This window comes from Leptonotus elevatus, chromosome 17 (genome assembly GCF_054856555.1).
Source record: "Leptonotus elevatus isolate MCC_2025b chromosome 17, RoL_Lele_1.0, whole genome shotgun sequence".
In the NCBI taxonomy this organism is placed as follows: domain Eukaryota; kingdom Metazoa; phylum Chordata; class Actinopteri; order Syngnathiformes; family Syngnathidae; genus Leptonotus; species Leptonotus elevatus.
This window is the reverse complement of record NC_141255.1, coordinates 7586386-7612745: the sequence shown is the minus strand read 5'-3', so window position 1 is coordinate 7612745 and position 26360 is coordinate 7586386. Positions and strand designations below refer to the sequence as shown.

The window sequence follows — 26360 nt, the reverse complement described above, 5'->3', positions numbered from 1 at the left end:
CCCGAGGTGACTTTATATTAAATGTTTTCTTTTACTGGTCTATATATGATCATAAAAGTGTAGCGCACACCGCTCATTCTGCAAGAATAGGGGTTAACATTTGGTGTAAATGATGCCGTCACCGGGCAAAGTTTGGTAAAGGGTGTCATGTGACTACGAAATGAACGTGATTATGGAATTAGCAAAGCTGAGAAAACGCTGAAATTCCATTTTTATTGGAATTGGTACATGTGTATCTGCTACTTTAAACAAGTACAGGCAGTGGACTTGTCAGTTATCGTCCATGTCACCGTTAAAATCCTCCACTAAAACTGAGGGGATCTTTTCGCAAGGTCTGCTACTGCTTTGGCGGTTTATCTGCAGAACCTTTTTCAGGCATATAATCATTGACTACATCCAAGAGACCCCTTTTCAGGGATTTTTCTAACCTTTTGGAAAACTCCTTTTTAAACATATTCTCAAAGAAGCTGTGGATATTGTGGCCGGCGGCCATGGACTGTGCAGATTTGGCCCTGGAGCACTTCTCCTCATCCTCGCTGGGCGGCAACTCGACCGATTTGATCGACGAGGCAACAGAAGCCTCCCTCGCCTTTTCGCTCGAGACTTTTGCACGTAGAGGTCTCTCGGCTTTTCTGTCGCACTTCGCTTTCACCCTCTTGCTCTTCCGCCGCCGCCCGTAGTTGGTCTTCCACATTGACTTGACTTTTGTGAAAATGGGCCTAATAATAGCCGGTTTTGTTCTGATACAGTTCATGAAGGCAGCGGGACAGTCCTGCAGAAGTGGCTGTGTCCTCCTCTGACGCATTAGTTTCCACCTCTTCCAAAGGGATGTCCTCGTTTGAAATTGGACTCGCGGTGACTTGTCAAGGCTTGATGTCACTTGGGGTGAACTTTCCTGCTCAGACAATTTTTTGCAAAGTAGTGCTTCTGATAAAGACCTGGATAGCCTGTCTTTGGACCATTTATGCTCAATCTCTCCCAGCAGTTTTGATGAAGACCTCCCTGATATCTGGTCTTCTAACAATTTCGAAACATCGCTTGCTGTTCTAGATGAAGACCTTCTGGATATCCCGTCTTCTGACAATTTCGAGACGGCCTCGACTGCTGCTTTTGTTGAGGACCTCCTCGAACTCCTGCCTTCTGACAGTCTCGAGATGGCTTCTACGGCTGCTCTTGACGAAGACCTCCTTGATATCCTGTCTTCTGATAATTTCCGAATTTCTGGCGCTTTGGATGAAGACCTCCTCGATACCCTGCCTTCCGACAATTTAGGAACATCTACTTCCTCTTTGGACGAAGACGTCCTTGATACCCTGCCTTCCGACAATTTAGGAACACCTACTTCCTCTTTGGACGAAGACGTCCTTGATACCCTGTCTTCTGACAATTTACGAAGAACTTCTGCTTCAGATAAAGACTTGCTAGATATCCTGTCGTCTGACGATTTACGAACAACCATTGCTTCTGCTGGAGATAAAGACTTCCTAGAAAGCCTGTCTTCTGACAATTGAGGTTTAACCTCTGCTGGCACAGGATACAAATCTGCTTCAGCTGAGGGCTTCTTGCTTGCCATGTCGTCAGACAATCTTGTGTCCGTATCGACTGCCATTTCATTTGAAGACATTGCTAGTACCTTTCGTTCTGACAATACGGCATCAACATCTTCTACTGTTTCTATTGATGGTATCTTAACGTCAAGCAACTGATGAGCAACATCAGTCGCTTCTTCCAAAAGAGGACTCAATACTTTCTGGTCTTCATATAGTTGAGCGTCAGCGTCTACTACTGCTTCTGCTGAGGGCGTCTTGGCATCAAAGACATCAAACAATTGTTCGTTTTCCAATCGAGGCGACTTTACTTCCTGGTCTTCGAACAATTGAGGGTCGGCGTCTACTGCCGCTTCTGATGAAGGCAGCTTAGCTACCCTGTCTTCGGGCGACTTGAGATCCTCCTCTCTTATTTCAGACAATCTCTTTTCAGTTATGTCTTGTGGCCACTCAAGGTCAGAATTTCCTACTAATTCTAATGATTGCTTCCTTGCTACCCTATCTTCTGGCCACAGAAAATCAGTATCTACTTCTTCTGCTGAAGACATCCTTGCTACTTCCAGATCTTGCCCATTCAGATCAGCATCCGTAGCTAGTTCTGATGAAGGTGCTTTTGCTACCCTATCTTCAGGCCATTGAAGAACTGTATCGTCTGCTTCTGATGAAGAAATCTTAGCAACATGCTCTTCTGGCCCCTGAAGATTATCTTCTATTTCTAACAAAGAGTTCTTTGCTACTGGGTCGTCTTGCCACTCAAGATCAGCATCTACTAATTCCAACGAAGTCCTCTTTGCTAGCAGGTCTTCTTGCCACTCAGGACCGATATCTACCATTTCTGACAAAAACATATTTTCGACTCTGTCTTCAGGCCACTTCTGATCAGCATCGAGTGCTCCTTCTGGCGAAGGGCTCTTGAGTGTCTGGTCTTCTGGCGACTTAAGATCATCTTCTGATGAAGACCTCGTTGTTATGCCGTCTTCTGGCCACTGAAGGTCACTATCTGCTCTTTCTTGGTCTATCTGCTCCATTGGCAACTTAAGCTCATCAACTACTGCTTCAGGCGAAGGCGTATTATTTACAACACTGTCCTCTGGCCACTTGAGATCAGCATCGAGTTCTTCTGGTGAAGAGATCTGTTGTATGTGGTCTTCAGGCAAAACACAGTCATCTACTTTTTCTGGCGACGGCGTCTTTTCTAGCCTGTCTTCTGGCAACTCGAAATCAGCATCTACTATTTCTAATGAAGGCATCCTGGCTATGCTGTCTTGTGGCAACTCAAGATAACCATCTACTGCTTCTGGCGGATACCCATTTTCTGCACTTTCTTCCGGTAACTCAAGAATATCATCTACCGCTGCTGATGAAGACCTGCTTTCCAGCCTGTCTTCTGGCAACTCAAGATAGTCATTCACCGCTTCAGATGACGGGCTCCTTGCTAGCCCATCTTCTGTCAACTCATGATCAGCATAGGCTTCTCCTTCTGGTGATCTGATGCCATCAGAAGCAGGAACTGTGGAGGATCTACCCTCCGGTGAATCTAGCCGACCCACTGATGAAACTTGGGTGGCGTCATCATCATCCAGGTTACTTGCTGTACTTGTGCTCTCAAGTGATCCTGTGGAAATCCTTAAAGGGTCGTCATGGAGAATCAGTTCACTGGTGCTGGGAATTTTGCCAGGAACACGTGTGGCCTGGTTGTCAGCTTCTGCATCCTCAGCTGCTTCTTCCAACAAGCTAGAGTCACATCTTTCCTCCGTTGCCACTTGAGCAAAGATATCTGGATGCAGCGGCGGGCTCTCGGCTTTGCCGTCACTCAAGCTTGGCGAAGCAGCTGATGAGAACAAGTTGGCCAGATTTGGCGTCCAGCTTTCCTCGGATGTGGCCGAAACGCTTGCGGCTGAATCTCTCTCCGAGACAGAGGACTCATCGTCTATCTCCTCCTCCTCCGATTCCTTTGGCCCAATTGTTTTCTGCAAAGTGGACTTGACTTTTTCCACAATTGTTTTGCTTGCTGTGTCGATGCCAGCGACGACGGGGTTAATCACTTGGCCAATCAAATCTTTGGCCTTGTCGAAGCAGTTGGGTGAGGTGGAGGTCAACGAATTGGGAGACGGCGAGCCATCTAATGTTTGCGATAAGCCATCCAGATGGCTACGTCGATCATCCGAGCAGGCACTCGATTCCTCGTCGGTATAATACTTCTTGATATCCAAACAATCTGTGTCTTGAGTCTTCGTGGCGGTTCCTCTCGCAAATATCCTCAGGGCCGAAGTGTCACCAGCACGCTTACCCTCTTCCTGCTCTGCGATCACGAGCCGCTCGGTGAAAAAATCCTTGAGGTGGTGCTTGATCTTCTGCTGGGTGACCACGCCGTACGCCGACTCATCGATGAGGGAGTCGGACACGGCACGCTCCTCCTTGTCCCAGAGGGAGATCATCTGCCTCAAGTTGGCCAGATCGAGGGTGCTTTTCTCCACGATGTTCTTGATGATATTGTTGATCCTGGCATCTTTATCCTTTATACTAAAATTTACATTCTAGAGTAGAAAAACAAACGTCTGATTAGCATGCCTTGCTAGTATAATTCACTTTGTGTTCAGTTAATTGTTTATCGAGGGGGGATATGACCAAAATAACGGTAACAACAAAAAATTAAGGCATAAAACATCTAAATGTGGGACTGAACTGTATTACATGAAAGTGTTGTCGACCTCAATAATATGTTGTGGCACTTGAAGACATGCATTCAGACTTCTACAGTAAACTGTAAAAAAAAAAAATAGTATTATTGACGTCTATGGCCGTCATTGGCAGTCAATGGGTTAAAAAATGTTTGCTTAAAAATCTGCAACAGCTCAGATGACGAACACCGATTTAGTAAGACGCATTTATTACCTGGTCAGCCAGAAAATCTTTCCCGTCATCGCCAAACATCCCCCGTTGGGCAAAAAAATCCTTAATGCCATTTTGAATCTTTTCCAGAGTGAGGAGGTCGGTTCCCGGCCCAAGAGGGGCACTCTCATTGCTCATCTCAGGGCTGTGTGCGCAGTCTTCTCTTTCTTGGGGGGTTATGTTTTTGCTCCCAATTTTTGGGGGAGGATTTTTCCACTATCGCAAGCCCTCTGTGAACCAGGCTAACAAAGGCTGCTGGGACGCGACATCGTCCGTCTTTGTCATGAAGCGGCGACATCACGCTTTGTCGTCAAGGCGTGCCGCCGACAAAGGTGTTGTCATCAAGGCACGTTACCCCGAGCGTAATGAGCTGCTGCCAGTCAGTCCAGTATGAAGCCATTAACCAAATGGAAACCAGGTTCTCTTCAATCTTTCTCTGTAACAAAATATACCTACTGGATCCATTCATCCGTTTTCAATGCTGTTAATACTCATTAGGTTCGAGTTGAGCTGGAGTGTATACTGGCTGAATTTGGACCGGAGGGCCGGGATACCCTGGGCTGGTTGTCAGCTAATGGCTACCCTATGTACTTAATAAGGGTAACATCACCTTCCTAAAATAATGGTCAGCTATATTTTTTTCGGCGGGAAAAAAATACTGAACTAACTGCTGATTATATAATCATTAATTAATAAGTTAATTTCAGAGGTAGAATTAATTAACTCACTGCCATTGACGGCTATAGACGTAAAAAAAAAATCATTTAAACTATATTATTTTTCAATTTTTTTTCCACTTTTGTTAACAAGAGTATGAAAACCTAGAAAAAATATTGTACATTTAGAACAGATATAACATTTGTGATTAATCGAGAGTTAACTAGTTAAGTTATGTGATTAATTACAATTTTTTTTTTAAATTAATCGCCTTATGCCCCTGATTAAAAACAAAAAAAAGAAAAGATTAAAAAATTAGGGGCGTCAGACGATTAACTTTTTTAATTGTAATTAATTGCATAACTTCAATAGTTAACTAATCACAAATTTTATATTTGTTCTAAATGTACAATAAAAAAAATTCTCGGTTTTCATACTCTTGTTAATAAAAATGGAAAAAATGTGAAACTAATAGAAATAGTTCAAATGAATTGTTGACGTCTATAGCCGCCATTGGCAGTGAATGAGTTAAGATTTAGTCAATCATAGCAGTTAGCAAACATTCAGAGATGTTAAAGGCAAAAAAATTGTTTTTGCCAAACTGACTTAAAAAAGTCTTAAGAGGGTGACAATAAGCATAATAGAGGAAAAGATGGATGGATCCATTTTAGCAAACTTTTTCTTATGTGGCTCCAGACGCAAAGGTGGGCAAACTCGGTCCTTGGGGGCCGGAGTCCTGCAGGTTTTGGATATTTCCCTTCAACACAGCTGATATAATCAGCTCATAAGAAAGCTCTGCATAAACCTGATAACGATCATGTTGATTGGAATCAGCTTGCGTGACCAGCCCTCGAGGACCGAATTTGCCCACCCCTGCTCCAGAGGATCACCAATCATTCAAATTTGCTAAAAGTCGTTGCGTCGTGTACTGAAAATGACATTGATATCCACAATGAAAAGACACTTTGCTAGCAAATGGTGATGCTTTAGTTGCATTTATTTTTCTAAGTCAAAAATAAAGAACCTTCTCACGAAAACAAATAGTTTGCTGAAGGTGTCACAGCATAAGTTGTCCTGTGTGGCTCCCTTCGATTGTGCTCTTAACGTACTGTGAAAAAAAATCTGCTGGTGGGTCACTACCTGGACCGGCGGTCTTTTCTGTTCTTGTCCAGACTTTTGTCCATGGTCTTTTCATTGTCCCCCCTGCATTTGGGACAGTACCACTTGCCCTTGGGTTTGTAGGTCAGCCCCACGCAGGAGAAGTGGAACCACTCAATGGGGCACTGGTCGTTATCGCAGCCGATCATTTCGCCGTAAGACACCTGCTCGCACAAACAGTAGGTGGGCTCGTTGGGGTCGATGGCGAAATCCACCGGCGATGCGTCCTGCTTGGACTTGCGCTTCTTTTTCTTGGCAGACTTTGACTTCTTCTCTCTGGGAAGCGGGACGGGCGACTCCTCCGCAGCGTCGTCCGCCACAGAACCGTTGGCCGACGGGTGGCTGGAGTCTCGGCTCTCGCTGTTGCGCTGGCGTCGCGGCCGACGTGCCGAGGCGCGTTCGGTGGTGGCCGGGGAGGCTACGGCTGCGGTGACGACGGGGGGCTCCTGGACGCTAGGGCGCCGCTCCGTCGCCACGCGTTCGGGATCTGTGGGCTCCTGGAGGCACAGGGAATTGGAATCCATCTGGCGCGAGCGGTTCTCCACCAGCTCGGTCATCTGGGTCACCACGTGGATCTTCTCGTCGCCCAGCTCCTGGCTGACGATGAGCGCCCGTTGCAACTGGACTTGCAGGCGCTTTCTCTGAGCGCCATCCTGCTCTGCCTTGTACTTCTCAAAGACTTCGTCCACCTCCTTCAGCACTTCTGCAAATAGGAATAGAAATAAAATCACGTTACCTCACGTACAAAATAATTCCAACCCAACACTGGGTGTAAGCTCACATGTAAAGCGTTCCCACATGTCCGCTGAAGTTAGGTTTAAAAAAAAAAAAATGTTGAATCAATGTTCAAGCTTTCTGAAATTTTATAAAATAGGTATCTTACTGTAAAAAAACAACAACAAAAAACGTGAAAAGAACACTATTTTTAAAAATTTGAAACAACCCGCCCAGCTCTTCCTCCACCGGAAGTGACTACACCGGGTGATCACGTGACGGGGGCGGGGCACTGAAGCAGCAGTTCTTTAGCTGCTTCAACGCGCACTGTAGCACAGTGTACCGAGCGCCACCACGGAGCTGCCACCGTAACGATTTAACCATCACATTGTGTTAGCGTCGACAATAAATTGACTCCGAACGTCGTAGTCCGACCACAGTAACTACCGCGGATAGCGGAAAACGTAGGAATGCACGCGTGTGTCTTATTATCGGGAACGAATGTAAACAAATGGCCGCTTTTGCCAATTGAGTTTGGTGCGAGGGTGCCAGGCTGCGTAGACGTAAATGGGGAGACGAGGCAGATGCCTGCCTGCACCCCGCCATCGCCACACAAACTACTGTCGTAAACACGCATCGGACTCTCGTTACCTTGATACTTCGCGTCGATTTCCCGGAGCACAGAAACATTTCTTTGTATGTCCAAAGGCAGTGACTCCACGCATTCCAGATAATCCTCCACGTAGTTGGCTAGTTGTTGCGACTTGTCAGCATTCGGGTAGTGGTGGCCTAACATGGTCTCGACGATGCATCGAGGAGCGGTGGAATGAGCGGGGTGGAAATGTGCAGAAATAGTGCGATTCGATTCAAATGCCGGACGACTTTCGAGCTTGTAAGGGCAGTTGCAGGCAGCAGTTCACTTCAAACAAAACTGCCAGCAGCGCGCATGCGTGAGTATTTTCCTTTTATGGCGTTGGACTGTTTCTCGCCCTCCAATGTCGTCATCGAAGGCGGTGCCGGTGGGGATGCGGCTTCGCGATTGGTTGAGAGCAGCCCTTATTGACTTAGTGTTTTCCCGGGAAGTTGAGCAGAGAGGAAATGCATTTTTATTTCAAAAGCCCAGGCTTTCTTGATTCTTGCTGTCCGCTCTTTGTTTTTGGGTCTGGTGGCCCTCGTTTTCCTTTTGACAGTACTGTATTACAAGAGGAAAACAAGGGCCACAATACATTATAAGAGTATTTTTGTGTGATGGAAAAAACAACTACGAGTAAGACTGAAATTATTTTAAAATTATACGCCTGTTGGTAATTTCTTGAAGTGGACTCTTATTAAAGTTAGTTTCGTTTCCTTTAAGCCTTAGGTCACCACTAGAGGTCTCTGTTACGCAGCCTGCTGAAAATGGTTTGTAAGGGTACTGTACTATTATTAATATACTTATACTGTAAATGTTGTTTATAAAATCTTGGATTTTTTTATATAAAACGTCATATTTTAAAGCAGAAAATATATACTTATTAGATGAGAGACATTTCTCAAGACAAAGATGAGAAAAACTTATTTATAATAAATAAATAAATAAATAATTTGTGTTTTCATATTTCAAGAACACTCATATTTTCAGGAGGAAAAGTACGTTTTTGATAGTAAAGTCGTGTATTTTGAAATCAGTAATAGCCACAAAGTTATATATTTTGAGTTTCAAGGTTAATTTGCGATAAAGTCATAATATTCTGCGAATAAAGTCGATCATTTTTTAGTTTAAAAAACACACTTTCATCTCGACAACTTTTGTCTCATTATATTACAAATGTAATCTAATTGGGTTTTTTTGTTTTTTGTTTTGGTCATTTGTTGATTATTATCTCGATGCAGTTTCCTTTTTTTGTGAACCGCCATCAATGACCTCCTTCCGAGTTGAATGCGGCTAGTTTCGTTTCCCGAAAATTACTGTAAGTTAGCAATTAACAATTTCCACCGACCACTTCTGGAAGCGGCTTTCAAAATAAGAGCTAAGTGGTGGGCGTTAACGTGAAACAAGTTTGGCAAGAGCTGGAGTCACCCATGCCCGATGAGGCTTGCCTTGTAATCACTAAACACCTGGACGTCTCAAGCGCGACGATAGTTTGACTAATGAGCAATAAAGGTTTCAAAGCTAGGTTTTATTTTGACTTGGTTCGTGCGCTTCCGGTCATACCGTGTTTTCTTTAAATTGATCTCATTGTAGGACCCGAGGCGTCATTCCGTTCGTCGTCTCCGAGAGGGTTTAAAAAAAAAACCACACACCTGTCGCCATGCAAAGTGCACTTTTAATTCTTTTTTGCTGTGGATTTTCAGGTAATGCCGCTTACGAACACTTAAAGTACACTGTTGTTGCTCTGAATTATTATTATTAATTATTTCGCAACGCCGGTTTAGTTCTCGTTGTACGTAGGCCTACAATTCGTGACGTACTATGAAGTGCTTTAACGGCTTTTAAAATGTGGAGTACGTTACTAAATGTTTGGGTTTGTGTGTTAAGTTGATTTTATTTATTTTTTAAAGTTGTGTTACATGCTCTTTTTTTTTTTTCTTTTTAGGAAGTTCACAAATACATGAGTGGGGGGGGGGTCTAAGGTTTGTCTATAGTTCATAAGTGTTTTTCATAAATATTAACTGTCATTATGACGTTCATCAAACTGCGGGACGTCTCAAACGCGACGAGGGTTCGACTATCGAGCAATGAACGCGCGAAGCAGATGAATGCCATGTTTTATTTTGACTGCTTCCGGTCGTACGCGTGCTTTTCTTTGTGCTTAATTTACTCGTCGTAGGACGGAGTCGTCATTCCGCCCGTCGTTGTTTTCGTGAGGTTTCAAGCTACACCTGCCGCCATGAAAAGTGCACTTATAATCGTCTTTAGCTGTGTTTTACCAGGTAACCCCTTATGAACACTTTTTAAATAGTTTTTTTGATATGAAAGTTTTTGCGGTGTGCGTCGGTTCCGTTCTTGTTTTATGTATTCGTGTCGTACATACGACAACGTGCTTTAACGGCTTTTTAAAATGTGGAATACGGACTCCAAAAGTTTGGAGTCGTTATTCTTGACCATATCTATTTGGAAGCGTCATAATTACGTCCGTGGACTTTTGAACTCGGGCGAACGCAATGTTATCAGGCCATTTCGACCCAAATGTCACTTGGCTCTCACTCTTGATTGACGCTGTCTAATATATTTTTTTCTCGCCCTTACTTAAACGGACACAGGTCCTCGGTATATTATATTATTTTATAAGTGTCTTATGGCTAAAAGTGTTTTCAAAATATTTCATTGTAATTATGACTGAACTTTTCCAAATCTTGTCTTTTCCATTGAAGCACTGTCACTGGCGCAAGATGTGAAATCCCCCGCGACTGTGACCCCCGCTAAAGAATTCTTCCCAAAAAGTGAAACTACGACAATCGGCAAGCTGACAACTCTGGCTGCCAATGGCACAACCAGTCTGGTCCCCACGACAGCCCACGCTCCAACCAGTCTGGTCCCCACGACAGCCCACGCTCCAACCCAGCCTGCACCCATCACCAATACGACCACCGCGACTCCACCCAAGCCCACTCCGCATACTGACTTGAGCACGGGAGAATACCGGCTGATGAAGGGCAAAGTCGTTTGCCTGATGGCCCGTGTGGCCCTGCAGCTCCGACTCGTGACACCAAAGGTACTTTTTTTGCTCGTGTATAAAGCGTCTTGACTTTTTGTGTTTTTTTTGGGGGGGGGAAGAGGTTAAAACAGATGAACTCATTCACTGCCATTGACGACTATAGACGTAAAAAATTCATGTGAACTATTTCTATTAGTTTAACATTTTTTCATTTCATTTTTTATGGAAACCTAGATTTTTTTATTGTACATTTATAGGAGATATGCGATTGATTACGATTAAACGCCTCTTATTTTAAATATATATTTTTTAAATTAGGTCCGTCAGGCGATTATTTTTTTTTAATTTTAATTAATCACATGACTTCACTAGTTAACTAACGATTAATCACAAATTTTATATCTGTTAAATTTACAATATACATTTTTTCTTCACTGCCATTGACGGCTATATACGTCAAAAATTCATTTGAACTATTTCTATTAGTTTTAACATTTTTTTCCACTTTTGTTAACAAGAGTATGAAAACCTAGAAAAAAATATTGTACATTTAGAACAGATATAAAATGTTTGATTAATTGTGAGTTAACTATTGAAGTCATGCTATTAATTTTAATCGCCTGACGCCCCTAATTTTTTAAAAAGATTATTAAAAAAATATATATTTTTTTAAAAAGATTATTAAAATAAATGTCTAGGTTTTCATACTCTTGTTGGCAAAAGTGGGGGAAAAAATGTTAAACTAATAGAAATAATTAAAATTAATTTCGGGCGTCTATAGCCGTCAATGGCAGTGAATGAGTTCATAACGTTTCGATTTTTATTTCTTTGGTGAAAGATGACTTGAGATACAGTAACTTAAAAGTATTTGTATGTTATTACAAGACTGCTTTTATTATTCATTGATTTTATTCCCTTTCTAGGCCAGCGGGACGTTCATGGTGCAGCCCAATAAGACGAAAGCCGTTGGGGAGTGTCTGGAGAACAGGGCCAACCTCACGTTGGTCTTCCAGGAGGGTTTCATCACCTTCATGTTCAACAAGGTTCACTTCTCTCACAGCTGGCCAAAATACTCCCATTTTGCAATTGAGTGGAATAAAACAAAAAGAGTGTAAAATGGGGCTGAACAATTTATCCAATTCAAATTGCCATTGCAATATTCAGGGGGGGGGGGGGGTTGCAATTAGATTATTTTTCAAAATTGTTCAGCCCTAGTTGTTTTTCGTGACTTCCCTTCACTGGTTTGTCTTGATGGGTCACACAGATTTATTTGACTCTCTGAGGTCATGTGATTTTTAACCTCAAGCTGTCACGGGAGAAAAATCGTTCGAAAGAGGAAGTAGACTTGACGAGCCAGTTTTTTTTTTCTTTTTTTTGTGTGTGCGCGTGTCATGGCATGTGATATGGATCAGTCAGTGCCTCACCCGCACTACCACCGTTGGACTGATTTGTTGACATGGCAAATAACAAGCACAAACCAACATGTTTTTTCTTTTTCCCAAATTTCCTCAGACCACTGCCGAAAATATTGCCTTCGTTGACACTTTATTGTTCAGCCTCGTATACCCCTTAAGCAACGGTAAGGCCATTTTTTGTTTGTCTCCTTTCATGTGTGTGAGTGGATGAGGAATGGTGGACCCAAATGCAGGGAAACAAATCAAGTGTAAGGCGTGGTACTTTAATTAACTCATTCACTGCCATTGACGTCTATAGACGTCAAAAATTAATTTGAACTACTTCTATTAGTTAAACAAATGTTCCCACTTTTGTTAACAAGAGTATGAAAACCTAGATTTTTTGTTTATTGTATTAGAACAAATATAGCATTTGTGATTAATCGTGAATTAACTAGGCAAATCATGCGATTAATTATGATTAAAAATTGTAATCTCCTGACGCCCCTAATTTTTAATAATCTTTTCTTTAAAAAAATATATATATATTTGGTTGTTTTTTTTTTTAAAGAAAAGATTATTAAAAATTCATCAGGCGATTACAAATTGTAATCGCCTGATGACTTCCCTAGTTAACTCACGATTAATCACAAATTTTATATCTGTCGTAAATGTACAAAAAAATATTTTCTAGGTTTTCATACTCTTGTTACCAAAAATGAAAAAAAAAAGTGTAACTAATAGAAATAGTTCAAATGAATTGTTGATCTCTATAGCTGTCAATGGCAGTGAATGAGTTAACCATTATAAGAAAGGTGCGCAAACAATCGTGACTGGACTGGTCACCATGACTGGACGGAACGCGAGTACACTAGCCGCCTTGATGGGACGCGAGTAGACTGGTCGCCGTGGCGGGGACAGGGTGTGACTAGACTGGTCGCTGTGGCGGGGACAGGATGCGACTAGACTGGACAAACACAACAGAATAAATACACCACTAATGAGACACACCACACCTGGGGTTAGGGAAGACACACACACACACACACACACACACACACACACACAAGTGGACGTGGTTGGACATAACGAGACAAGGGAAGAAACCAGGAACACAAGACAAAAAAAGGCCATAACAAACAAAAACCCAACTCCCATAGAACCAAAACATGACAGCATATGGCACTTAGTTTCAGGGACGTTTAAAGTGCTTACACAAAAACATGAAGTGCTGACAAATTATTTGTTCTCTTTTGAGTGTCTGTAATAAGACGGTGTCGCAAGAAGGTTTTGAAAAAAAAAAAAAAGAAGTCAAAACACTGTTTAGCACTCACTTTGGCGCAACACCCTAGAATCGACCCCCTGTTGCTATGGTAACAAAAGGTCATTCCTCACCTTTATGTCGTGTGATGAGTGGATGTCAGGTGTGCTGCAATTTTCTCAGCTTTTTGTCTATATTGACAGAAGAATGTTACTAAGACACTTGCAAACAAGAAAATGTGCATAATCTTCCCATTTTGTGTTTGTTTTTCAGCCAGCGGACACTTCACTGCGGCCAACAAGTCCCTGCGCGCCTTCCCTGCTAAGATCGGCCACTCGTACTCGTGCCGGAGCGAATCTGTTTACATGGGAAACGGCTTGTATTTGGATGTCAAGGACGAGCGGATGCAGGCCTTCAATCTGACCAAGAGTGCCGAATTCGGCGTCAGTAAGTGCCCACCGCCCGGACGCCATTTTGGTTTGGTTTTGGTTGCTTGCCGACATACCCGTAACCCGCGGCTGCGTTTCAGCCGACCACTGCGCGGCCGACCAGCCTGACTACAGCGTGGCCATCGGCGTGGGCGTGACGTTGCTGGTGCTCATCTTGGTGGTGGTGGTGGTCTACCTGCTGGGGCGCAAGAAGAGGGCGGATGGCTACCAGTCGCTGTGACGACCTCCCCCAAGGCCCCGGCACAAGGACGCAAGGCTTTTTGTGTAAAATCCTCCTTTTCATCATCGCTTGCCTTGCCACTTTCAACATTCAGTTTGCTGTCTGTTATACGTCCATACTATGTTAGCATAGCAGTGGCTAGCATGTTAGCATACCAATCCCTGACTATTTAGTTTCAGCATATTATCACAAATGTTAGCATTTGATCATTCTCAATCAGAAATAGCACCACAATACAGAGTGTGGCGTCAGTTTGCGTTGGAAATGGTGCCAAAATTGCTCATTGAATCAAATTGTTTGTTTTTTTCCAGTAAGTTAAACTGTGGTCGTTTTCAACAATGCCCGTTTTCCCTCCTTGTTTTGAAGCCAGTCGTTACTTTCAGACGCTCTTGTTCAAACCTGTTTTGTTTTTTGCTATGATTTCACTAAAAGGGATGCCTTTTGCTTTGCCATCAATAAGAGCGAATGAATTGGTACAATCAATAATTGCACTAATTGCAGGCTGATGCCTACAGAGGTTGTAAATGTTTTCTATTTGTGTTAAAGCCGACAACGCGGATGTTGCTTGCTGCAGCAAACGTTTGGGAACGCACATACTTGTTGTATTGTCTTTTTAAATGTGACTTGGTACATTGAAAGTTTAATGAGGGAATTTATTGCTGTTTGAAGTTTTTATGCCAATAAAGATTGATCCATTTCTAAGTGTCAAGTTATTTTTGTAGTTTCCAATAAATACGGAGTAAAGGGACACATTGATTCTCGTCCACATACGAGATTATTACGTTGTGATACCATGTTTGAATAAAATACTATATAGTGTTTATATATATTTTTTAACTAAATCCCCGGTTTTCCGACGGTTTCCGCTGCATTTGAAGAGGCTCTTCCGTGACGTCATTTACGCACAAAGCGTGATGACGCGTCCCGAGTGACTTTCGGAGCAGACTGAAGTGCGCGGCAAAAGAAGTGGGGCACAAAACAAAACACGAAACATGTGGTCGGGATACTGCTGAGCAAACTGGGTACGTGATCCGTCACACGCCGCGCGTTCTTCCGCTACCGGAACGAGACCTTTTCGCAAAGTGTACAACAGAAAGGCAATTTCCGCGGGACTTATTACCTAACCTCGATACGCGTTATCTGAAATAGTCCCGTTGCGCTAACTAGCTTCTCGTTAGCATGTAGCTGCACCCGGTCGCCGGTCAATTCAAGCAGGTCTTTGTCCGGACCTGGCTCACGGTTGGTTTCGCGTACACGCGCGGCATGTTGATACGACGGGCCTACGTTGGAGTAGTTACTTTCGAATTGAAAGCGAGGCAGCGTAACGCCGGTGTCAATGAAGCTCCAAATGCTAACGTTAGCCTAGCCTATTTTTGTATGTGTGTGTGCGTGTAATTTAGCTAGGAGTGCCCCGCCCACCTACGAGCAATGCAAGTTTAAAAAAAGATAAAATAAATATAAATGCTCTAAATATATGTATACTTAAGTTACATTCAAATACGATATAGACAGAACACATATAAAACTGAACTACAATATTTGTATTAAATTTCAACCCCCGAATGTTAGTTAGCCGATTCATCACTATCTTGCTCAATTTTAGTACAGCGGACCCAGCTCACTCGCGGTTCGGCACCCGCGGATTCACCTAAGCGTGGACCCACTTCCCATCAATTACACGTACAACTTAAGTATTCATTCATTTTTACAAAATGATAAAGAATAGTCAAACATTTTGCAGTCGGTGGTCAGGTTTGAAAAATAAATCGAATTGTGTGGGGGGGTTTTACTGACTAATTTAAAATGCAATTACATTTTCAAGGCCCTCGACCCATGTATTTTTTTAAAGTGGTAAATTAATCTGTATTACAATAAGGGGCCTATTTTGTTGACTTGTTTCACATTAGGCACTGCAAGCGAAGACTACCTCAGAGGACATAATGGGTTTGCACTCATCCCAGAAAAAGTACTTCCCCCTGCGGGGGATCGACGCCGTCGTTCAGCTCTTCGACGCCGAGCTCCGCAAGTCCGAGCCGGACCTCGCCCTCCTCTCCCTGGTCCTGGGTTTCGTCGAGCACTTCCTCGCCGTGAACCGCGTCGTCCCCGTCAACGTGCCCGGGGTGCGTTTCGAGCCGCTGGAGCCCGATTGCCCCAACTCGTGCTTCCCCACCGTGGAGCTGGGCATGATCTCGGCTCTGTACGAGCGCTTCACGGCGCAGATCCGCGGGGCCGTGGACCTGTCCCAGTACAGGAGGACGGCGGCGGGGTCCAGTCGAGAACTGGTGAAGAAAGTGTCGGATGTGATTTGGAATAGTCTCAGTCGCTCTTACTTTAAAGACCGTGCCCACATCCAGTCTCTCTTCAGCCTCATCACTGGTAAGTAGGACTGGGTGACATGGATTTCAAATTAAATCTTGGTTCAATAAAACCTTTTTTTTTTCCTTTGAACACAAAAATATTAAAATATTTGGTACAGTAAGAAATATTAAGATGAAATAAGCAAAAACAGCGACAGCTTTTCAAAACCATGGTATGCCTCCTGTGATGTCTCTGATCAAGGGACCAAATTGGACAGCTCGGGGGTCGCCTTCGCAGTGGTGGCGGCCTGCCAGGTCCTGGGCCTGAAGGACGTGCACCTGGCCCTGTCCGAAGACCACGCCTGGGTCATCTTTGGCAAGAGCGGCGAGGAGACGGCCGAGGTCACCTGGCACGGCAAGGGGAACGAAGACCGGCGAGGCCAGACGGTCGCGGCGGGAGTCAACGAGAAGGTGAAGCCGGAACAGACATGAAAAACCATGAGTAAAAGTATTGCTTTGGCGCCATCTTGGTGCTCCTCCATAGAGTGCGTCAAATAGGGCTGAATGATTTTGAAAAAGGACATTTCAATTCGATTAACCCCTCCCCCGCAAGGCAATTACAATTTAACTTGTTATTTTTCCTACTTCCTTCCCATCATTTTATAAACAAATACAAGCAAATACATAAATGTGTCTGAAAATTGCATTCTACTACAATTCTATGTCAATTTGAATTTGATGAACTGCTCAGCCCTTGCGGCCATTATGCGTGTATTTTCTCTATTCAAACGTTTGTGTTTGTGTCTTCTTCAGAGTTGGCTCTACCTCAAGGGTTCCTACATGAAATGTGACCGCAACATGGAGGTGGCCTTCATGGTGTGCGCCATCAACCCTTCCCTGGACCTGCACACTGACAGCTCGGAGCTTCTGCAGCTTCAGCAGGTGACAGCACAACGCTGATCATTTTCCCCTCATCTGTCACTGTTGCTTTTGCTGAGATCAGCACTTCTTTTTCTTTTCTTTTTTTTTGCGTTACTTGTAAACGTCTTAAGTTGGCTCTTAATTCTTTATCCTTTGTGTATTTTGACTAAAAAATGTCATCAGAGACCTTTTTTTTAAGACACCTGGGAATTTTTTCAAATTGCATACTATGTCTCGTTTAAATATGGGTCATTTTCATATGATTTGATTAATAACAGTAAAGACACTTTTTACAAAAAATTGTTTGTTTTTTTTGCCTCCGTGGTGTAATAACAGTAAAGGCATGCTAAAGTTCTGACACCTTCACAAATTCATATCAGGCATGTGATTTTTCCGCTAATTCGCGGAATTCCGCTTTTTTTATCTCCCCCCCAAAAAAAAAATCCGATTTCGTCTCTCTACAGCATTCCGTTTTAGTGTTTCCGCAACTGAAATGAAACCGATCTTGCGATTGGCGGAAGTCTCCGTGTTGACCAATAAGAGCGCTTGTTATAAAGGCATAGGCGTATGCCATTGTTTGTTGACCAATAAACGCGCTTGTTATAAAGGCATGCCATTGTTCATTTCTCAGACGTTTTTGCCGGGTGTTTAAAGAAATGTCCGTGATCGAACGCAAAGATGCTCCGCGAGTTAAGGAAATTGACAAGATCGTAAAAAACAAGTTTCGATGGGACTGGTTAGAGAAGGATATATCTACAAATGTTGGAAAGAAGACTGTGACGAATTTGTTCAGTGACTTTATTCGGAAGATCGATCGTGCCGGGAAAGCGCTTTGCATTTGGTGCCGTGATACCGTTGACGATGGTGCGAGAGGTTTCAAAGCTCTTGAAAGTCACGCAAAGAGCAAAAAACACGTGAAAGAACTCCAGTCAAGAACAACAAATTATTCCATCGCTGGAAGTTTCGGTGCCCAAACGAAAACTCCAAAACTTTACGGCCTCCATCCCTTATTGACATCACAATCGGAAGCGGTAATCGAGAGACGTGATCCACCCCAACAACCTGTACCAGTTGTTGACAGAGTCGTGAATTTTGAGGTCGGTGGTAAACTTTTCAAATTAATCGAAATCAAATTTTCGAAAATATTATAACGTAATAAAAATGGCCATAAATATTTAACATGGTTAATCATTGACACAAACTCAAATGAATGCTGCATGTTTGCACTTTTCAGCTTTCAATATGTTGACTATCTTGATGTATGCAGTTACAGAGATGATCTTAGTCAATCCGAATGCATGATTGTGTTTTTACCAGAGCTTGCTGCATGAGGTATTTTATGTTTTTGTTATGCATTATGTATTAAATTAAGAATGATTGATTAAATGATTTATTGCATGGTAAATATATATGATGATATTCTCAGTGATAGTTTTTAAAAGCAAAGGCAGTCCAATGTTTTTGAATGTGACTGATTTTGAGTTGACTAAAACTGCAATTTTATATGGGATAGTTCAATATACATTGAAAATGTATGCTGTTGTTTCGTCTATTTCTTTGTCATCTGAGTGCATTGAAAGTACTCAAAAACACGGAAAACCCATGAGCTCTGGACCTAGCTGAGTGCCCGCGGCCCCCAGACCCCCGGCTAAATTTTCAGATAATTTCACTTTGGTCAAATCACATGCCTGTCATATATATCAGAGATTTTTATATATTTTTTGCTGTCTGTGATTGTGTGAATGCAAAATGGCTTCAGCTCTCAGAGCCCTCTGGTGTATTGCAACAACAGAATGAGGCTCTCAGCAGCGGCATTAACGTACTAAAGACAGTCGGGCTATTTGTCAAAGACTCTCTGAGGACACAGATGCATGTCATTAGCATATTCAGAAAACATGTTGCAAATCGTGAAAAACATTTTGGTGTTAAGTTTGAAAAATATATATATATTTTTTGCCTTTAATTCAAATGCTCTTCATTTAATCTAAATATCCCCGATCCTTGATTTTCTTGATACAGAAACTACTGTGGCTTCTCTATGAACGAGGTGACCTGGACAAGTGAGTCTGCTAAAGTTAAAAGAATTAAAAAAGAAAAAGAAAAAAAGAATGACCAAGAATTGGGTATCCACATCTCCTGTGCATCATCTCAGGTATCCAATGGCGATGGGGACTCTGGCAGACCTGGAAGACCAGGATCCGATGCCAGGCAAGGAGAACCCGCTTGAAATCCATCTGAAGGTAAGCTTTTTAAAATTCAACTGTAACTATCCCACAAAATGTGATCTCTACTGTTCATTGAGTCTCAACTCCTCTCGTGCTATTTAGTGTTAGCATTAGGCTAGTAGACTGGCGTATTATTGGGGGTTAGGTGGAGGACGGGGGGCTGCTTACTGTAGTTGATGTCGACTTTTTCTTTCCTCTCGCTCTCATCAGGCCGTCGGCTCGGCCCAGAAACATTACAACAACGAGCACATCTACCCCTTCATGTACTTGGCGGGCTTCCACTACAGACACAGGAACGTGCGGGATGCGCTGAGGTCGTGGGCCGACGCCGCCCAGGTCATGCAGGAGTGAGTACTTGACGTTGCGTTCACGTGACGCCAGGGGGCAGCAAATACTCCCGTTTGCGGTACGGCGCGAGTGCCGTTTCGTTCTCAAGTCATTACTAGGCAAATATGTTTGTTTGTATTTTCATTGTTATGCATGCTTTCACTGGTAAAGATCCAAACACCCTAAAAAAAATACAAATAAATCCTCGCTGTACCTTAAAATAGACACAGGCAGATTCAACTTCCTCCTCATTGTTCTGCAGGTTTGGCCTCTTCCTCTCAAACATGTCGGGGGTTCTTTGCATTCAGTTCTGATTCGTCATCATACCCCAAATAGGAACTTCCTTTTTCGTATGATCAACTAGTGCTTCTCAAAACAGCACTTTGGGGTCCACAAAATAATGTTTGATCAATTAAAAAGAGGCATACCTGCATGAAACAAAATAAACCAAGTATACTTCTCTTCAGTTTAGCTTTAGGCCAGTATTATATCGTCCCCCCCCACAGATATATAATTTTTTTGTCATGGCATTTAGAGGTAGGTATACATTGTAGTTACTAGATCCCAATCAATTATTCAGCTGATATTTATTTATTTATTTATTTTTAAGTAAAAAGTTTTCAAATTAAAAACTGCCAAAAATATGGGCAATTGTTGCCATATTATTTCTTCACGTTTACACATTACGACACAAGAAAACAATATTATATCAAACATTGCCCCAAAAAAGAAATAGGTCGGAAATTGATCGTGAGTTAACTATTGAAGTCATGCGATTAATTACGATTAAAAATTGTAATCGCCTGACGCCCCTAATTTTTAATAATCATCTCGTCAGGCGAATTGTAATTAATCACATGACTTCACTAGTTAACTCACGATTAAGCACACATTTTATATCTGTTCTAAATGTACAATATTTTTGTTCCTAGGTTTTCATACTCTTGTTAACAAAAGTGTGGGGGGGGGAAGTTAATCTAGTAGAAATAGCTCAAAAGATTGTTTTGACATTTATATCCGTCAATGGCAGTCAATGAGTTAAACATCCAAAATCTCCTCTCTCTTCGCAGCTTCAACTACTTCCGCGAGGATGAGGAGATCTACAAAGAGTTCTTCGACATAGCCAACGACGTCATTCCCACTCTGCTCAAGGAGACGGCCTCCGCCGCAGAGAGTCCCTCGGAAGGCGGCGACACCGGAGAAGCGGTTAGAAAGAAGGCCCCGAGTCAATCACGCCTCTGGAAAAAAAAATCTCATTTTTATGTTTTGGGGATGTAGGAACAGCCCAAGCAGCAGCAGCAGCAGCAGCAGCAGCAGCAGCAGCAGGCGGCGGCGGCGTTCTCGGCACTGGAGGACCCGGAATGCTTCGCCCACCTGCTGTGCTTTTACGACGGCATCTGCAAGTGGGAGGAGGGCAGCCCCACGCCGGTGCTGCACGTGGGCTGGGCCACCTACCTGGTCCAGTCCCTAAGCCGCTTTGAGGCACAGGTGCGCAACTCCCTGCCTAACAGTCACCACACGCGCCAGACTCAAGAAAAAACGTGTTTCATTTTGGGCAAACTCCACTTCAGGTGCGGCAGAAAGTGTCCATCAACACCAAAGAGCCAGAGTGCCAGGACGAGGACGACGCGTCCAGCGAGGATCCGTGGGAGGGCCGGCGGCGAGGGCCCCGCAGGGAGTCCAAGCTGGAGGAGCAGAACTCCCCGCTCCCCGCCGCCCCCACGTCCCCGACCGCCGCGCCGGCGCCCGCCGCCGCCACCACCGGCGGCGCACCCAAGAAAATCGGCGAGGGCGGCGCCCGCCGCCGCTCGGAGGGTAAGCCCAAGTCCCCCAACGCGGGGGCGCTCTCCCCCCCGCAGCCGCCCCCCCGCCCGGCCGCCCCCGTGGTGACCTTCCAGAGCGAGAAGATGAAGGGCATGAAGGAGCTGCTGCGCGCCGCCAAGGTGAACTCCAGCGCCATCAAGCTGCAGCTCACCGCCCAGTCTCAGGTTCAGAGGAAGCGGCAGAAGAGCACGCCGCCGGGCGATTACGCCATGTCCTTCATGAAGAGGCAGCGCAAGTCGCTTTAGGAGCAAAACTACTGTGAACGCCCGCTCGGATTCCTTTCAGTCCAACATTCTCAGTACTGCCATTAGTCAAACGCTCGCCGACTTCCCTTATTGATTGTTTAGAATTGCGAAAGTGAGTCTCGTGTTGTGAAAGATGCTCATGAAAATCTAGTTTTACCGTGCAAGTCAAGTCAACTCGGTACGCTTTAAAACGTTTGCCTTAAATAAAGCTTCAATTATTTTGGCGTCAAAAAACTCGGCACATGAAAATTAGTGACGAGAAAACACACGCAGTGACGACTTTGGACCTTTTTTTTTTTTTTTTTTTGGTGGTATGGTTCCAGGCGTGGTTCAAGATCACCCCCTGAGTAGCAGATCGAGTCACCGTGCCCGAGCGGTGTGCCTCCACCTCCCTCGACATCTCCTGCGTGCGGTCAGAGAACCGCGTCAGATCCCGCAGATCTGTCGTATTCCCCAGGAGACGCATGATTTCCGTCGCGCTGTCGACTGGGGGGGGGGGGGGGTTCTTGCCGCCGGCCATGATGGAGCGGGGCACTCTGCGATGACCTGCTGCACTCTTAGGAGGCTGCTCTTCACCCGCATCCCGCTTATAATGGACGCTACCCCGAGACCACGGACACCCACATTAGAGGCCTGCACGTCTCCATGGAGAAAAGGTGCAACGTTGCAAGACCTCATAATGCAACCTTCCGTTCCGTTCCATCTTCAATTCCGCTTATCCGGGGTCGGGTCGCGGGGGCAGCAGCTTTAGCAGGGAAGCCCAGACTTCCCTCTCCCTAGCCACTTCAGCCAGCTCCTCCGATGGGATCCCAAGGCGTTCCCAGGCCAGCCGTGAGACGTAGTCTCTCCAGCGTGTCCTGGGTCGTCCCCGGGGCCTCCTGCCGGTAGGACATGCCCGGAACACCTCCCCAGGGAGGCGCCCAGGAGGCATCCGAACCAGATGCCCCAGCCACCTCAACTGGTTCCTCTCAACGTGGAGGAGTAGCGGCTCGACGCTGAGTCCCTCCCGAATGACCGAGCTTCTCACCCTATCTCTAAGGGAGAGCCCGGCTACCCTGCGGAGGAAACTCATTTCGGCCGCTTGTATCCGGGATCTTGTTCTTTCGGTCACGACCCACAGCTCGTGACCATAGGTGAGGACAGGAACGTAGATCGACCGGTAAATCGAGAGCTTTGCCTTTCGGCTCAGCTCCTTCTTCACCACAACGGACCGATACAGCGTCCGCATCACTGCAGACGCTGGACCGATCCGTCTGTCGATCTCCCGCTCTAACCTACCCTCACTCGTGAACAAGACCCCAAGATACTTGAACTCCTCCACTTGGGGCAGGACCTCATCCCCGACCCGCAGAGAGCACTCCACCCTTTTCCGACTGAGGACCATAGTCTCGGATTTGGAGGTGCTGATCCTCATCCCAACCGCTTCACACTCGGCTGCAAACCGCTCCAGTGAGAGCTGGAGATCACGGCTTGAAGAAGCCAGCAGCACCACATCATCTGCAAAAAGCAGAGATGCAATGTTGAGGCCACCAAACCGGACCCCCTCGACACTCCGGCTGCGCCTAGAAATTCTGTCCATAAAAATTACGAACAGAATCGGTGACAAAGGGCAACCTTGACGGAGTCCGACCCTCACAGGAAACGAATTCGACTTACTGCCGGCAATGCGGACCAAACTCTGACATCGGTCGTACAGGGACCGAATAGCCCGTATCAGGGGGCCCGGTACCCCATACTCCCGAAGCACCCCCCACAGGACTCCCCGAGGGACACGGTCAAACGCCTTCTCCAAGTCCACAAAACACATGTGGACTGGTTGGGCGAACTCCCACGCACCCTCAAGGATCCTGCTGAGGGTGTAGAGCTGGTCCACTGTTCCACGGCCGGGACGAAAACCACACTGCTCCTCCTGAATCCGAGATTCAACTTCCCGACGGATCCTCCTCTGCAGCACCCCCGAATAGACCTTACCTGGGAGGCTGAGGAGTGTGATCCCTCTAAAGTTGGAACACACCCTCCGGTCCCCCTTCTTAAAAAGAGGAACCACCACCCCGGTCTGCCAATCCAGAGGCACTGTCCCTGATGTCCACGCGATGTTGTAGAGACGTGTCAACCACGACAGCCCCACTACATCCAGAGCCTTTAGGAACTCCGGGCGAACCTCATCCACCCCCGAGGCCCTGCCACCGAGAAGCTTTCCAACCACTTCAGTGACTTCGACCCCAGAGATAGGGGGGCCCACCTCAGAGTCCCCAGACCCTGCTTCCTCAAAGGAAGGCGTGTTGGTGGAATTGAGGAGGTCTTCGAAGTATTCTCCCCACCGATTCACGACGTCCCAAGTCGAGGTCAACAGCACCCCATCTCCACTATACACAGTGTTAATGGCACACTGCTTTCCCCTCCTCAGACGCCGGATGGTGGACCAGAATTTCCTCGAAGCCGTCCGGAAGTCGTTCTCCATGGCCTCACCGAACTCCTCCCATGTCCGAGTTTTTGCCTCAGCGACCACCGAAGCCGCATTCCGCTTGGCCAGCCGGTACCTGTCAGCAGCCTCCGGAGTCCCACAGGCCAAAAAGGCCCAATAGGACTCCTTCTTCAGCTTGACGGCATCCCTTACCGCTGGTGTCCACCAGCGGGTTCGAGGATTGCCGCCCCGACAGGCACCAACCACCTTACGGCCACAGCTCCGATCGGCCGCTTCAACAATGGAAGCACGGAACATGGTCCATTCGGACTCAACGTCCCCCGCCTCCCCCGGGACAACGGAGAAGCTCTGCCGGAGGTGGGCGTTGAAACTCTTTCTGACAGGGGATTCTGCCAGACGTTCCCAGCAGACCCTCACAATCCGTTTGGGCCTGCCTGGTCGGACCAGCATCTTACCCCGCCATCGGAGCCAACACACCACCAGGTGGTGATCAGTTGACAGCTCCGCCCCTCTCTTAACCCGAGTGTCCAACACATACGGCCGCAAATCCGATGACACGACTACAAAGTCGATCATCGAACTGCGGCCTAGGGTGTCCTGGTGCCAAGTGCACATGTGGACACCCTTGTGCTTGAACATGGTGTTCGTTATGGTCAGTCCGTGACGAGCACAGAAGTCCAACAACAAAACACCGCTCGGGTTTCGATCGGGGGGGCCGTTCCTCCCAATCACGCCCCTCCAGGTCTCACTGTCATTACCCACGTGAGCGTTGAAGTCCCCCAGCAGAACGAGGGAGTCCCCGGGGGGAGCGCTCTCCAGCACACCCTCCAAGGACTCCAGAAAGGGTGGGTACTCTGAGCTGTTGTTCGGTGCATAAGCACAAACAACAGTCAGGACCCGTCCCCCCACCCGTAGGCGGAGGGAGGCTACCCTCTCGTTCACCGGGGTAAACCCCAACGCACAGGCGCCCAGCCGGGGGGCAATGAGTATGCCCACACCTGCTCTGCGCCTCTCACCGTGGGCAACTCCAGAGTGGAAGAGGGTCCAGCCCCTCTCGAGAGGATTGGTACCAGAACCCAAGCCGTGTGTGGAGGTGAGTCCGACTATATCTAGTCGGAACTTCTCAGCCTCGCACATCAGCTCGGGCTCCTTCCCTGTCAGAGAGGTGACATTCCATGTCCCCAGAACTAGCTTCAGTAGCCGAGGGTCGGACCGCCAAGGCCCCCGCCTTTGGCTGCCACCCAGCTCACTGCGCACCCGACCCCTTTGGCCCCTTCCACCGGTGGTGAGCCCATGGGAGGGGGGACCCACGTTGCCTTTTCGGGCTGTGCCCGGCCGGGCCCCATAATGCAACCTCATATTGCATAATGCAATATGTTGCACCCAGCGGACCCCATAGACTGAAACACCCGTGCATCGTCGCATGGTGCTCGTTCAACAACGCCCCCAGGTGCCACTCCTGGAGCATCAGCGTCATTGTAGTCCCTTACAGGAAGGTCACCAACAAGGTCACTATTGCCACCTTCTGTTTTACTGAAGAGCGAACCGAGCATGACTGCCAATAACCGAAGAAGAAGAGATTTTTAAATGATAGGATTTTCTCCTCTTTTAATGCCAACACCTCAAGTGTGCTTGGACACCAATGTACTACTTTCCTATTAGACGGGGCTTTGGCATAATGAGCACAAAAACACTGGCAATAAATTCACACAAAACGCCAACAGGTTAATTAGTGACCAGTTGCATATCAGACCAAATGTAAACAAAGCTGATCCGAATTGACTTTGCCTCATCGGCATCTGTCGGGAAAAACTGAAAGCTGGGGAAGTCAATTTAGTATAGTTACTGTGTAACATTGTCCACTTTTGCGTTAAGGATAGCTTCTTTCTTGCTAGCTGGATGTTGCCTTACTTTGCTTTTGTTTTGTTTTTTAGACGGGACCCTTTTAGTTCGGACTCGGCCCGCATTCGTGATTTAGAGAAGCCCACAAAACTGTCTGCGCAGAACCGCATGAGGCGGTGACTCAATGTTGCGTTCACTTGTGGTTTTGGTCTTTGTTTGATTTTTGTATCTGCAAGTAATAAAGACAAAGAAGTGGAGGCTCGTCTCTGGGCATCTTTTGTTTGTAGAGATTTAATCATAAGCAACCCAACTTGGTGAAATGGA

The 26360-nt window shown here is 45.8% G+C and overlaps 4 protein-coding genes across 5 annotated transcripts; 2 read left to right on the top strand and 2 right to left on the bottom strand.

Moving 5' to 3' along the window:
- Positions 1-298: 298 nt before the first annotated feature.
- Positions 299-4666, bottom strand: LOC147159569 (uncharacterized). The gene is made up of 2 exons (XM_086059704.1): positions 4443-4666; positions 299-4084 (listed from the first exon to the last, which is right to left on the bottom strand). Exons 1-2 carry the CDS (start codon positions 4575-4577, stop codon positions 338-340), a joined length of 3882 nt encoding a protein of 1293 aa, XP_085915830.1. The 5' UTR covers positions 4578-4666; the 3' UTR covers positions 299-337.
- A 1409-nt stretch (positions 4667-6075) lies between these two features.
- Positions 6076-7910, bottom strand: ing2 (inhibitor of growth family, member 2). Its single transcript, XM_086059612.1, has 2 exons — positions 7620-7910; positions 6076-6957 (listed from the first exon to the last, which is right to left on the bottom strand). Exons 1-2 carry the CDS (start codon positions 7762-7764, stop codon positions 6233-6235), a joined length of 870 nt encoding a protein of 289 aa, XP_085915738.1. The 5' UTR covers positions 7765-7910; the 3' UTR covers positions 6076-6232.
- A 1225-nt stretch (positions 7911-9135) lies between these two features.
- On the top strand, positions 9136-14627 carry cd68 (CD68 molecule). Of its 2 annotated transcripts, none has more exons than XM_086058285.1 (6): positions 9136-9302; positions 10323-10663; positions 11530-11649; positions 12119-12185; positions 13535-13708; positions 13791-14627. In XM_086058285.1, the coding sequence occupies exons 1-6, from the start codon at positions 9260-9262 to the stop codon at positions 13928-13930; spliced, it is 885 nt and encodes a 294-aa protein (XP_085914411.1). In that variant the 5' UTR covers positions 9136-9259; the 3' UTR covers positions 13931-14627. The 2 variants fall into 2 exon arrangements, with proteins under 2 accessions (XP_085914411.1, XP_085914410.1); XM_086058284.1 differs by lacking the exon at positions 9136-9302 and adding an exon at positions 9717-9881.
- Positions 14628-14832: 205 nt separating this feature from the next.
- On the top strand, positions 14833-26293 carry men1 (multiple endocrine neoplasia I). The gene is made up of 10 exons (XM_086058282.1): positions 14833-14952; positions 15838-16306; positions 16490-16698; positions 17041-17169; positions 19168-19208; positions 19301-19388; positions 19584-19720; positions 20771-20906; positions 20979-21188; positions 21272-26293. The coding sequence occupies exons 2-10, from the start codon at positions 15871-15873 to the stop codon at positions 21767-21769; spliced, it is 1884 nt and encodes a 627-aa protein (XP_085914408.1). The 5' UTR covers positions 14833-14952; positions 15838-15870; the 3' UTR covers positions 21770-26293.
- Positions 26294-26360: the final 67 nt, after the last annotated feature.

What these genes read in the sequence shown, in the direction of transcription:
- LOC147159569 (XM_086059704.1), bottom strand. Translation starts at nt 4,577, where the DNA reads ATGAGCAATGAGAGTGCCCCTCTTGGGCCGGGAACCGACCTCCTCACT. An exon ending in AAGATTTTCTGGCTGACCAG is followed by an intron (nt 4,085 to 4,442) that starts GTAATAAATGCG and finishes TTTCTACTCTAG; the next exon opens with AATGTAAATTTTAGTATAAA.
- ing2 (XM_086059612.1), bottom strand. Translation starts at nt 7,764, where the DNA reads ATGTTAGGCCACCACTACCCGAATGCTGACAAGTCGCAACAACTAGCC. An exon ending in AATCGACGCGAAGTATCAAG is followed by an intron (nt 6,958 to 7,619) that starts GTAACGAGAGTC and finishes TCCTATTTGCAG; the next exon opens with AAGTGCTGAAGGAGGTGGAC.
- cd68 (XM_086058285.1), top strand. Translation starts at nt 9,260, where the DNA reads ATGCAAAGTGCACTTTTAATTCTTTTTTGCTGTGGATTTTCAG. An exon ending in TCACCTTCATGTTCAACAAG is followed by an intron (nt 11,650 to 12,118) that starts GTTCACTTCTCT and finishes AAATTTCCTCAG; the next exon opens with ACCACTGCCGAAAATATTGC. An exon ending in CGTATACCCCTTAAGCAACG is followed by an intron (nt 12,186 to 13,534) that starts GTAAGGCCATTT and finishes TTTGTTTTTCAG; the next exon opens with CCAGCGGACACTTCACTGCG.
- men1 (XM_086058282.1), top strand. Translation starts at nt 15,871, where the DNA reads ATGGGTTTGCACTCATCCCAGAAAAAGTACTTCCCCCTGCGGGGGATC. An exon ending in TCTCTTCAGCCTCATCACTG is followed by an intron (nt 16,307 to 16,489) that starts GTAAGTAGGACT and finishes TCTCTGATCAAG; the next exon opens with GGACCAAATTGGACAGCTCG. An exon ending in CGCTTGAAATCCATCTGAAG is followed by an intron (nt 19,389 to 19,583) that starts GTAAGCTTTTTA and finishes CGCTCTCATCAG; the next exon opens with GCCGTCGGCTCGGCCCAGAA.